General features: G+C 45.6%; 1 protein-coding gene across 2 annotated transcripts; it reads right to left on the bottom strand.

Moving 5' to 3' along the window:
• Positions 1 to 1,624: 1,624 nt before the first annotated feature.
• Positions 1,625 to 11,056, bottom strand: rab35b (RAB35, member RAS oncogene family b). 2 transcript variants are annotated; one of them, XM_069701558.1, is made up of 6 exons: positions 10,672 to 11,049; positions 8,187 to 8,237; positions 7,944 to 8,067; positions 4,006 to 4,130; positions 3,745 to 3,869; positions 1,625 to 2,636 (listed from the first exon to the last, which is right to left on the bottom strand). In XM_069701558.1, the coding sequence occupies exons 1-6, from the start codon at positions 10,721 to 10,723 to the stop codon at positions 2,508 to 2,510; spliced, it is 606 nt and encodes a 201-aa protein (XP_069557659.1). In that variant the 5' UTR covers positions 10,724 to 11,049; the 3' UTR covers positions 1,625 to 2,507. The 2 variants fall into 2 exon arrangements, with proteins under 2 accessions (XP_069557659.1, XP_069557660.1); XM_069701559.1 differs by lacking the exon at positions 3,745 to 3,869 and having other exon boundaries at positions 10,672 to 11,056.
• Between the last annotated feature and the right edge of the window lie 397 nt (positions 11,057 to 11,453).

Here is an 11,453-nt window from a genome sequence, read left to right as displayed (position 1 = left end):
TAAAACGTTTATTACTGATTAAATTCATGTAGGGAAAAAAAAAAAAAAATGAATAGTACATCTTTTCTTTTTTTTTCTCCAGTGTACAGCAAACCACAGCTGACGAGTGTGTTGTTTTCAATGGTAGCACACACATGGGGGAGGGAGGGAGGGGAGGGGGAGGAGGAGGAGGAGGAGGAGGAGGGGGGCATGTTCAACACATGCGCAGTTTTCGGGGTGTGTGTGTGTGTGTGTGTGCTAATTCTGTGTGTATGTTCTATATTGAATATAAACACACAAATATATTTATATATACATACACGTAATGAAGAGAAATCATAAGAGTGTGAGATTTGATGCCGTTTTCTCCCCCCCCCCCCCCCTCCCCCGAGGTTTCAAGGATCAGGATTCAAGGATCCCAAAAATCGGGAGTCTCTGCGCTGAAGGATGAAAAAGTTGTCCAGCAGAAACACCAACAGCTCTCTCTCTCTCTCTCTCTCCTTCTGTTTATTACTCTCCCAATTCAAAAAATAAAAAAAAATAAAGGAAATAAAAATAATAATAATAATTTCAGTAATAGTCATTGTACGGCTGCTTCGGCCTTTTGAGACAAACACGCCGGGAGATCCAGTGCTTTGCAGTTCATCCCCGTTTTTTTCTGTTCTTACAGTCCCTCCCTCCCTCCCTCCCCCCCTCTTCCCTCCCAACAAGTCTTCTGCCACGCTCTCATCACCGATGACACACAAAAAAAAACAACAACAACAACAACAACAACAACCCCAAAAACATAAGACGTTCAACTTTTTGTTAAGAATATTCTGCAAGATGAGCAGATTGACACGCACCCTTCAAAACGAGGCGTTTACATGCTCGGGAAACAGAACACGAGAAGCCGGATCCGGAGGGAGAGCTTCACCTCGACGGGCCGAGGTGAGCGCTGTCGCTGCCAGAGGTGATGATATGTGGCTGTTTGAGGGGAGGGGGGGGAGAGGGGGTGATGGAGGGGGGGGGGGGGAGCGCCTCCTGAGGACTCGACAGGGTCCCCCTTCAGACCCCGATTCACTTAACCTGGAGGAGGGCGGGGCCACTACGGCAACAGTCCAGTGAGAGGCGCCGTTGAGCTCCTGGTGATGTTGTGTTTTGTTTTAATATTGGCAGTATTGTTTTGTTTATAAAAAAAAATAATAATAATAATAATAATAATAAAAAAAATAACGAAAATGGGATGGAGGTTTAAAAAGCAAAACTCTGAAAGCACAGTAAGACTGCAGTGAACTTGTCGGAGAGGTTCGGAGCTGGACGTCCCGGAGAGCCCCCGAGAGTGGATTCAACGGCCCCCGCTGCACTTTAAAAGTAAAAATACAAAAAAATGAAAAAAAAAAAAAAAATCAAATCAATTATCGTTGGCTCAGCACTACTGGGAGTTGGAAAGGGAGAGGAGATGAGAGAGAGAGGAGCGGGGAAGCTTGGCAAAGTATAGACAAAGAAAAAAATAGAACAACAGTAACATGAGAAGTTCACCAGTTCTGTCCATCGGATTAGTTGGCTAAAAAAGGTTGTCTACCCAATCACCATCATCATCACCATCATCATCATCCTCCTCCTCCTCCTCCTCCGTGTGATTTTTGTTTTTTTTTCCCCTTTCTCTCTCCCAGCCATCAAATCAAATGAAACAAAACCGAGCAGTTCATGATCGGTGTCTGAAATGTTGAAAACTGTGGCGAGGCGGCGTGATCTCCGCTTTTACCCAAGACAACAAAAAAAAACAAAAAAACTCCAAAAATATTTTTTAAAAAATACAAAGAAACAGATAACCCCCCCCCCCCCCCCCCCCCCCCCAAAAAAAAAGAGACAAGAAAAAGAGTCGAGCCCTCCTTCTTCTCAGGCGCAGAGTCTCCCACCATCGACTCCGAATGTCCCATGTGCAGTGGAATGAGAAGGAGAGATGAGATACCGATGAGAAGAAATGAGAAGGGGGGTGGCGGCGGGATGGGAGGGGGGAGAGGGGGAGGTTATGTAGATATAAATCTTGAGCATTGTGGCGGCCGCTTGTCAGCTCGCAGATCCTTTTTCGCACAAAAAAAAAAAAAAAAAAAAGTAGGACCTCAGGTCAATAGTGCCCATCTGCTGGTTCCAAATAAAACTTGACTGACGTCTAATAAAATCTGTACATTTTTCTTTTTTTTTTTTTTTTGGAAAGTCTTCATGATTAGTTTGTCCAAAGGGGACATTTTATTTCCTTTTTTTTTTTTTTTTTTTTTTTTTTTTTTTTTTTTTTTTTTTTGGTGGGTTTTTTTTTCTTTTTTTTAAATCTTTCACCATATATTTATTAAATCTTTATCTGCTCTTTTAATTTAGATGCTCCGAGTCCCATCGCGTGTGTGCGCGCCTGTGTGTGTGTGTGTGTGTGTGTGTGTGTGTGTGTGTGTGAAGTGAAGAAAGAAGAAGAAGAAAAAAAAAAAAAAAAAAAAAAACGCCGCCGGCCTTTTTTCTTTTTCTTTTTTCCCCGTTGATGGCTTCCGGGTTTGCTAGCAGCACTTTTTCTTTCGTTTACTGTTCCGGGTGAGTTTGACCACGTCGTTCTGTTGCTGCTGCTGCTGCTTGGCGAGCACTTCCTTCTTGGCTCTCAGCACGAGCTCCGTGATGCAGTTGAACATCTGCGGGAAGGAGAAGCACAAAACCGACGGGTGAGCTGCAAAGGCGGGCCGGATCGGGACGCACGAGAGCCGCGCCGCTCGTGAAAACGTGTGCAGATCCGTTTTAAAAATATATCTACTCGGCATTTCAGTAAAAAATAAATAAATTAAAAATGGGAGAAAAAAAATTCCTCTCGTGAATATCACGAGTTATTTAAGAAATAGTGCGAATATTTTGGGAAATACGCCGATTTGCATGACAGTTTGGGAAAAGGCGAAACAGCCGATATCAGCCAAAAAATATCAATCTGACACTGGTTGCCTGGCAACATCGTAGCGATATAAAAAAAAAAAAAAGCTAAGCTAACTTCGGTGATGAGAGATTATATAACTCTTCCAATACAACGCTAAGCAAAAAAAAAAGCACATCATCGATTTAATTTCTCATCATGAAGGAAAGATTACAAACATGAACTACTTTCAGATTTTCAAATATAAGGAATTGCTGCTTTTTTTTGTTGTTGTTGTTGTTGTTGGTCTTTGCGTTATCGTGAACTGTTTTGTACTATCGGTCGTACAAAACACGACATCAAGCTGGCTGTAAAGTGAGAAATTGTTGTTATTTAATAAACCTGACATTATTTAAAGGTCTCGTACAGTGTCGAGTCAAAATCTTTTCTTTTTTTTCGGATTATAAAGCAGGTCGAGGCGCTCTGTGAATACCGTGAACGTGTCTACACACTCTGCCCTCTAAACGAACCGTTTGGACTTTGTGATGTCACAAGCCCACGCTCTTATCTTGTCTTATGTCCGTCCTCAGCAGGACCAACTGTCTAACCTTTAACGTGGAAAGTAAACTGCAAGACTGAAGGAAAACCTGATTGGCCCCGAGCATGCGTCACTCAGAAAAGAGTCAACCAATCAGAAGAGAGCGTCGCTGAATATTCAACGCCCCTTAAAAGTCAGAGCTGGTTCGAGCTCCAGAGAGAAGCTCGAGACAGACGGAAAACTAGACCGAGATATTGTTTGGGACTTAAAACCATTTAAAAAAAATATACTTTTATGGGTATCGAGTCTGCATCGGCAGATACGTGGAAATAAAAAAAGGACCTTTAAACCGTGAGGTTACCTCTTCGACGTTGATGTTCTCTTTTGCGCTCGTCTCAAACAGGCTGATTCCCATCTGCTCGGCGAACTTCTGCGCGTCGGTCGTCTCGACCACCTTGGAGTTGGGGTCGTCGTTTTTGTTTCCCACTGAAAACGGAGGGAGGGAGGGGGGGGAAGAAAATGTCGCAGGAGGTGACGCAACGGGAACAATTCGACAAAGTGTGAAGGGCGTGAAAGTCGTATTTTTTTTCTTTTAAAGCGCGGCGAGGAGGAACGCGCTCACCTAATATTCGGCACACGTCGTCACAGTTCTGGTTGATTTCATGTAACCATCGTTTAACGTTGACGAAGGACTCGGCGCTCGTGACGTCGTACACCACGATGACCCCGTGCGTTCCCCTGTAGTACCTGGAGAGGAACAGGGAAAGACGCAGTCAGCGCATTTTACATCGAGCGACTCGCCGAAACGATATCCACGTCCGCTGGAACACCTCAAAACCAACACCTGGTGGTTATCGGAGCGTAAAGAAGCACTACAGAACTGAAGCATGAAGCAGTGGAAAATATAAACAATATGTTGCAAGATGCTATATAGAATAGATTATAAACGGGGTAACAGATTATGACAGCGTAGAAAGAGGAGGATAAAACATTAACAGAAAGTCCCCCCCCCTTTTATGTCTAAAAATCCGAGGCGCCCAAATTCTAATCCAAAAATTCATGTTATGTAAAAAAAATGACATTACATTCAAATGTAATATATCATTATACAGGAAATTAACATTAGGAAACTGAAATAAGATTTTAACCTGCTTGATGGTCATTTTTTATTTCTGCAGAAATTACTGTCAAAACCATAAAGCATCCATTTATGATTCTTTTTGGGGAGAATAAGCACCGGCTTCTCATATGCTGGGTGTGTGTGTGTGTGTGTGTGTGTGTGTGTGTGTGTGTGTGTGTGTGTGTGTGTGTGTGTGTGTGTGTGTGTGTGTGTGTGTGTGTGTGTCGGGCCAAAACAAAGAAAGTGAGGGGCCCAGACTTGGCCCACGGGCCCCAGATTGGGCAGCCAAATGGTTGACAGATAGCTAAAAGTAATGCATAAATGACTGAACTGTCCAACTTTTGCCGCTGGAAGTAGTAACGGTACAAATGAAAACCAAACTCACTTTTACAAAAAATAAAAATAAAAATGCAATCCAACTTCATATCCACTTTTAAACAATCAATTTCTAGATGATATCCAATCTATAATCAATTAAAAAAAGACTGACAATCTCTGGGACATAAGTGAAGTCAATAAAAATGTAGTTGCCTCAGTGGAGGGTGTAATTAATACTGACGTCCAGCAGGGGGAGACAGATCGTAGTTAGGACGCTACAAAACAAAACAAATGTCTCCAATAAGCCCGTGACCTTTATCGAAAAGGAACAGCTGTCGAATGACATTGCGAACACTTGAAACACATCAGAGCAGTGTGTGTGTGTGTGTGTGTGTGTGTGTGTGTGTGTGTGTGTGTGTGTGTGTGTGTGTGAGATTGACCGGGCCACAGAAGTGAGACCAGCATCATCTGTGCCTCACACACACACGCGCACACACACACACACACACACACACACACACACACACACACACACACACACACACACACACACACACACACACACACACACACACACACACACACACACACACCACAACCAAACCGGCTCTAAACAGCGGCCAGACCTCAGAAAGGGAACATCACCAGTGTAGCTGCACTGCGCCAAACAAACACAAAGAACCTTTTTGTCGGACTGACCTGTGTGTACGTGTGTGTGTGTGTGTGTGTGTGTGTGTGTGTGTGTGTGTGTGTGTGTGTGTGTGTGTGTGTGTGTGTGTGTGTGTGTGTGTGTGTGTGTGTGTGTGTGTGTGTGTGTGTGTGTGAGTCTGCCGTGACAGTGTGGGGATACAGTGTTGTCCCCAATGTCCAACAGTAATGGGCCAACAGACAGCAGGGGTGGTGGACGGCTGTGTGTGTGTGTGTGTGTGTGTGTGTGTGTGTGTGTGTGTGTGTGTGTGTGTGTGTGTGTGTGTGTGTGTGTGTGTGTGTGTGTAACCTGCTGTCACCTTTACTGCAGCTAAAACTACACAAACAGGGTCATAAAATGTTTATATACTGGACTAGAAAACTTAAAATAAATAAATAAATAAATAAAATAAAAGTGGCTCTCTGGTGGCCGCGGAGAGGGTGGAAAGGGTTCGGGGGGGAGGAGGGAAGGAGGCGGGGGGGGGTTGACCACGTGGTCGCAAACGTCCTTGGTACGAGTCCGAGCGTTGCTCCACGTCCTTGCCATGCGTCTCTCCCACCTCATTTCCTGCCAGTCAATAGTAATTTAGTTTTTTTTCTAATCTCGTTATGTGCTCTTTTGTTTAAGGTGGGGGTGGGAATGGGGGAGGGCCGGGGGGGCGGGGGGGCTGCTCGGTGGAGAGATTCCTGCACAACGGGACCTAACTGGGAAGCTCACGCGAGCGCTTGTACATAATAACGGTTACAACGTACGTAATAACGACCGTCAAGCGAGGTTTCCGCCCGGTTCGACGCTCGCACGGCGACGTTGTTAACAGCTCCTGAGTGCAGCCTGCCACTCAAAGTTAAAAAAAATAAATAAATAAATAAATAAAGGGGGGCGGGGGGAGTGAGTGGGTCAGATGACTGCAGCCGGGAGCTGGAGATCACATCAATGTTGATCCTTTTTTTTTTTTTTTTTCTTCCCTCCATACTGTGTGATTTGACGGCACGTTTACGCCCCCGCATGCGATGGAAAGTCCGTTTTCTGGCGGAGACATCGTTCGTTTGGTTTTTGACGACGTGAACCGGAGCCTCAACAGGTGGAGAAGACGGCGCAGACAGAAACGACGGAGCTGCTCGCGTAAGGCTGCTGTCGTCTATATTTTATTATTAACAGCGGATCTTAAATACCGGATGATTAAACCCGCGAAGAACAATCACGCAGCTCGGCAGCATCTAGGTAGTCTCGGGTTTTTACCTCAGAGGGGGGCGGAGACTGTAAAAAGTTGAAAAGGGTTTTATTACTCTAATTTAAAGCTATCTGCAGCCTGATGCGGAGATGGAAATCTAATTTAGTATCTGGTCACGCAGGTAAGTTTTAATCACGTGTCGCAAAGAAATAATAGATAATAAGGGTCGAAACGGAAACACCTTTTTGGATAAGTCAACATTATAATTACTAATATAATACAACATGGTCAAAAGAAATCCATACAGATTCCACTTAATGCTGAAAACATGAATCCTAAAAAAAAAGAAGAGAATTTGTTTTTTATTAAAAAAAAACATTTTAAAATCTAAGGATCACATTGTTTTTCTGCCTCTTGAAGCCTGATTACTTCCAAACCGACCTAAACGAGACGTAACCCAGAGTTTTACTCCCGAGTCGAGTCTAACGATGCGCTGACGTCTCCAAACGCCGCTCCGACACGCGAACCCGTTTCCGTTGGAGAGTCGCCGCTGGTTTTGATTTGTGCGCCGCGACCGGGCACCAACGCCGAAACGGATAATTAAACAAAATGTCCCTCGGCGGGCCCGATTTAGCGTCGCCGGCCTCGTGTCGAGCACATGTTTGACAGCTGCGCTCCCAGAGGGAAGCCCCGGGTCTCGCGCCGCCCGCGTTAAACGACAACAGCATCGAGTTGATCCGTGTCGGAATAGCAGAATTAAAAGAAAGAATAAAAACCAGTGAATTTATCGTCAGTAATTAACCTGTGTAAAAAAAAAAAAAGTATATTCCCTGCTGTCATAAAACTGCTTTGTCATCCGACGTACTATAAAACCAGAATCTAATCAGCCTTTAAAATGTGTGCTAACTCATTTAACTGTGGAGTTAAATGGCAAAGACGTCTTTTTTTTTTTTTTAATTTTAAAGGTATAAAAGCTCTCGTTTGTGAACCCGAGTGCGACTCGCTCGCTTCCATAAAGCACGAAGAGACTAAACGACGCCCAGCGGCGCTGCAGCGTGCGACCAGCGGCGCTCCCTCTCACATCTGTAATTAGGATCTGCGGGGAAATTCCGCCCAAGTTTCACAAAGCAGCGCCGGGTGACTCTCGTCGTCCGCCGAACTGCTTCCTCACACAAAACCTCATTTAAAAAAGTGTGTGTGTGTGTGTGTGTGTGTGTGTGTGTGTGTGTGTGTGTGTGTGAGAGAGAGAGAGGATCCACTCACGTGGAGGTGATGGTGCGAAAGCGCTCCTGGCCCGCCGTATCCCAGATCTGTAGCTTCACCTTCTCCCCGTTGATCTCCACCGTCCGGATCTTGAAGTCCACGCCGATGGTGGTGATGTAGCTACCTGGAAAACACAACAACAACAACAACAACAACAAAAAAATCAGAATTTTAACGGAGCGGCAACAAAAAACAACAACAACAACAAAAAACAACTTAAGACTGTGAGGAAGAAGCGCTCACCTGAAAATGTGTTGTCTGCAAATCGCAGCAGGAGACTGCTCTTTCCCACTCCTGAGGGAGGAAACACAAGCAGAGGGCGAGAGTTACAGTACTGCTTTGTAAAATACTGAAATACATCCACGCCGAATAACCGTGCGTCGTTTTTGAACACTTGACTTTTAGCTTCTGAACAACAACAACAACAAAAAAAAACCGACGTTTGTCTTGAGGAGTTTTGGGGGGAGGGGGGGGGGGAGCTTTTTCCGCACCGAACTTTCAGTCCGGTTTTGGTTTCGCATATTGAATCGTAGCAAACCAAAAAGTGAAACCACGACAGCGAGTACAAAAAAAAAAAAGAAAAGAAGAAAAAGTGGAGACGTCGACCTGAGCGGTCGTCCTGATGCTTGTGTACCTAAAGATTTACTGCATACGGAGTTATACCTGTTGCACGGCGTGCAGGGGTTTAATGCGAGCGGGGTTACGCCCTTTACCTGTTGATTCAGATGACGCTCGTCGCTACAGAAGTTTCACAAAAACAACACAACAGATAAAAAGAAAAAAAGAGGGGACGGGATCCGGACCGTGGCTCTCAATAGGTCGGCTGTCAGGTAACGACTGGGGGTTATAAAGTGGGTCTGGGGTGGGACTCAACCCCGCAGCCCTGTTGCTGAGCCTTACCTATTGTGCTATTGTCATCTCGTGTTTGATCGGTCCACCCACCCGGCATTAAGAGCTCTCAGGTTGCCGCGATCTCCCACGCCACAGAGTTTTGTTTCCGAACAAACAATAACCGACGGGCATCAAAGCGAGAGAGAGAGAGAGATGGTGAGCTTTAATATAACGTCTCTTCCTGCTGGCAGGCTTTCTTTCTTTTTCTTTTTTTCTTTTTTTTTTGCAGCTTGGATCTTGTGTGTGTGTGTGTGTGTGTGTGTGTGTGTGTGTGTGTGTGTGTGTGTGTGTGTGTGTGTGTGTGTGTGTGTGTGTGTGTGTGTGTGTGTGTGTGTGTGTGTGTGTGTGTTATGCGGCAAGTAGAGGAGGGGCCGTAAACATTTAATGAACAGAACTTCATCAAAACCACCTCTCCACGAGCAGACAGGTGTTACTGTGACGGGCCAGAGGTTTAAAAATAAAATTTAAAAAAAGTCAGCCTCGGTGTACACTCAGAGTGGGACGGAGGGGGAAGGTAGGGGGGGGGGGCACGAGGTCAGCACATCTCCCCCCCCCCCCCGCAAAATAATCTTTGTCTGGCACTGACAAACCAGCAGTAACTTCCATGCTGCAGCTGAGTGTGTGTGTGTGTGTGTGTGTGTGTGTGTGTGTGTGTGTGTGTGGGACCCTGTGTGTGTGTGTGTGTGTGTGTGTGTGTGTGTGTGTGTGTGTGTGTGTGTGTGTGTGTGTGTGTGTGTGTGTGTGTGTGTGTGTGAGCTGCAGAGAAAGGGGCTTGCTGTGCTGGCCTTGTCACCCCCTCTTCCAGCTGATGAGGTTAGTGCCAGGATCAGGAGGGGTGGGGGTGGAGGGTGGTGGTGGTGGGGGGGGCTGTCAATGGATGCAATGATCATCGCTCACAAAAAACAACAACAACAACAACAACAACAACAACCCCCAGACGTCCAGCAGGATGAGGAGCACTGGGAAAGGCACGTTTTTCCCAGTCACCCTCGATCACGTGTGCGTCTACCTACCTGTGGCTGCGACCGTCAGAAAGACACTGAAGTACCAATCAGTATTTTAATCTCAACAGATACTCCGTTTGTTTGTTTGTTTGTTTGTTTGTTTGTTGATAAGTCTCACTTCAGCTGTAGTGTCACCAGCTGGGTGTCTGCAGTGCAGCATTCCTCCACTATCAAGGCAAGCTGAGGGACCTCCATTGCTAAACCAGCTCACTAAATAACCCCCCCCCAAAAAAAAAAATAAATAAAATAAATTACATTGGAATAACTCGACCTGACCGAGTCACGTCATTTCTTCAGCCTCTATAAAGGAAACCTGAACGAGCTGCGGTCCAACAAACGGTGACAGCTGATCTAATGCGAACCGAGTAACGTTAGCTTCCGGCTAACCGGAGATACAAAACAAGAGGCCAAATAAAAAAAATAAAAAAACAACGCCGGCACCCCTCGTGACTGTGTTTAGGTTACAGTGTGTGTGGTGTTTTTAATTATTTCATTATGGAGCTAAAATTAATGATACCAAAAAAAACCAACAACAACAAGACCCAAGAAATGTTCCGAGACCCTTGAAGATGTGGAGGCGGTATCCGGCCTCAGGGCTGTGACAGCCCGGACGCACCAACCTCCGCCCTGTCACTGAAATATGGCGGATGTGTACATTTCACAAAACAATTAAAATAATAATAATAATAACGCGCTGTGAACACGTCGGAGGAGAGGACACACACACACACACACACACCCGGGCTGGAGCTGCACTTTGGCGGTTTCTCTCGTTAAAAAAAAAAAACACGACAAGGCCCACTTCCCGTCCCGCATCCCCGGCGTCGCCTTACCGCTGTCACCGATGATGAGCAGCTTGAAGAGGTAATCGTAGTCCCTGGCCATGCCGGTAGCTGCTGGGCTTCACCCCCGCCTTGTGCCGCTTCTTTTGCTCGGTTTCGCCCGTCCCGACTCCCTCGGCCCGTAAAAAAAAAAAAAAAAATTCCACCAGCTCCCCAGATGCCCCCCACCGGCGCGAAAGACAACCAGTGAAAAAAAAAGAATAAAAAAAAAACCGTAGGGCCCCCCCCCCCGAGCCGGCGGCGCTTTTTTTTTTTTTTTTTTCCTTCCTTCCTCGGGGTTTCGCGGCGTCAGCAGTCCTCTCCCTCCGCTGCGAACAGCCGGAAACTCCGCTTCCTTCTCTGGTGGAGCTGCACCCAACTGTGACCCGGGGCCTCACTGCGCAGGCTCCAGCTGCACGGCGCCGCCGTCCCGTCCCATTGATGAACACTTACACTCCTGCTACTACAGGGGCGGTGGACTCCTCTCGATTCACAACAAATACAAGCAGGACTCAATACACCACAAGATACTCAAGATTTTTTTTTTTTTTTAAACACAATAACAACCGTGTAAATATAGTAATTTTTTTTTATTTTTCTTTAGTATATTAAGACATTAACACTATCTAGGTTAGTTATCAAGGAACATAAAAAATGTAAAACCAATTTCTTTACACTTTTTGAGATTTGTTTCTCACAGACTGTTTTTCCTCATTGTGCCTAAAAACCTCCAGTTTCTGTTCTGATTCTGTTCACCGTCACTCTGAAAATCCGATTGAATCACATTTTCAAAC

Source organism: Brachyistius frenatus, unplaced genomic scaffold, assembly GCF_029030835.1.
Source record: "Brachyistius frenatus isolate BFR_SWC_R1_liver_20210118 unplaced genomic scaffold, ASM2903083v1 Contig_37, whole genome shotgun sequence".
In the NCBI taxonomy this organism is placed as follows: domain Eukaryota; kingdom Metazoa; phylum Chordata; class Actinopteri; family Embiotocidae; genus Brachyistius; species Brachyistius frenatus.
This window is presented reverse-complemented; position numbering and strand designations above follow the sequence as displayed.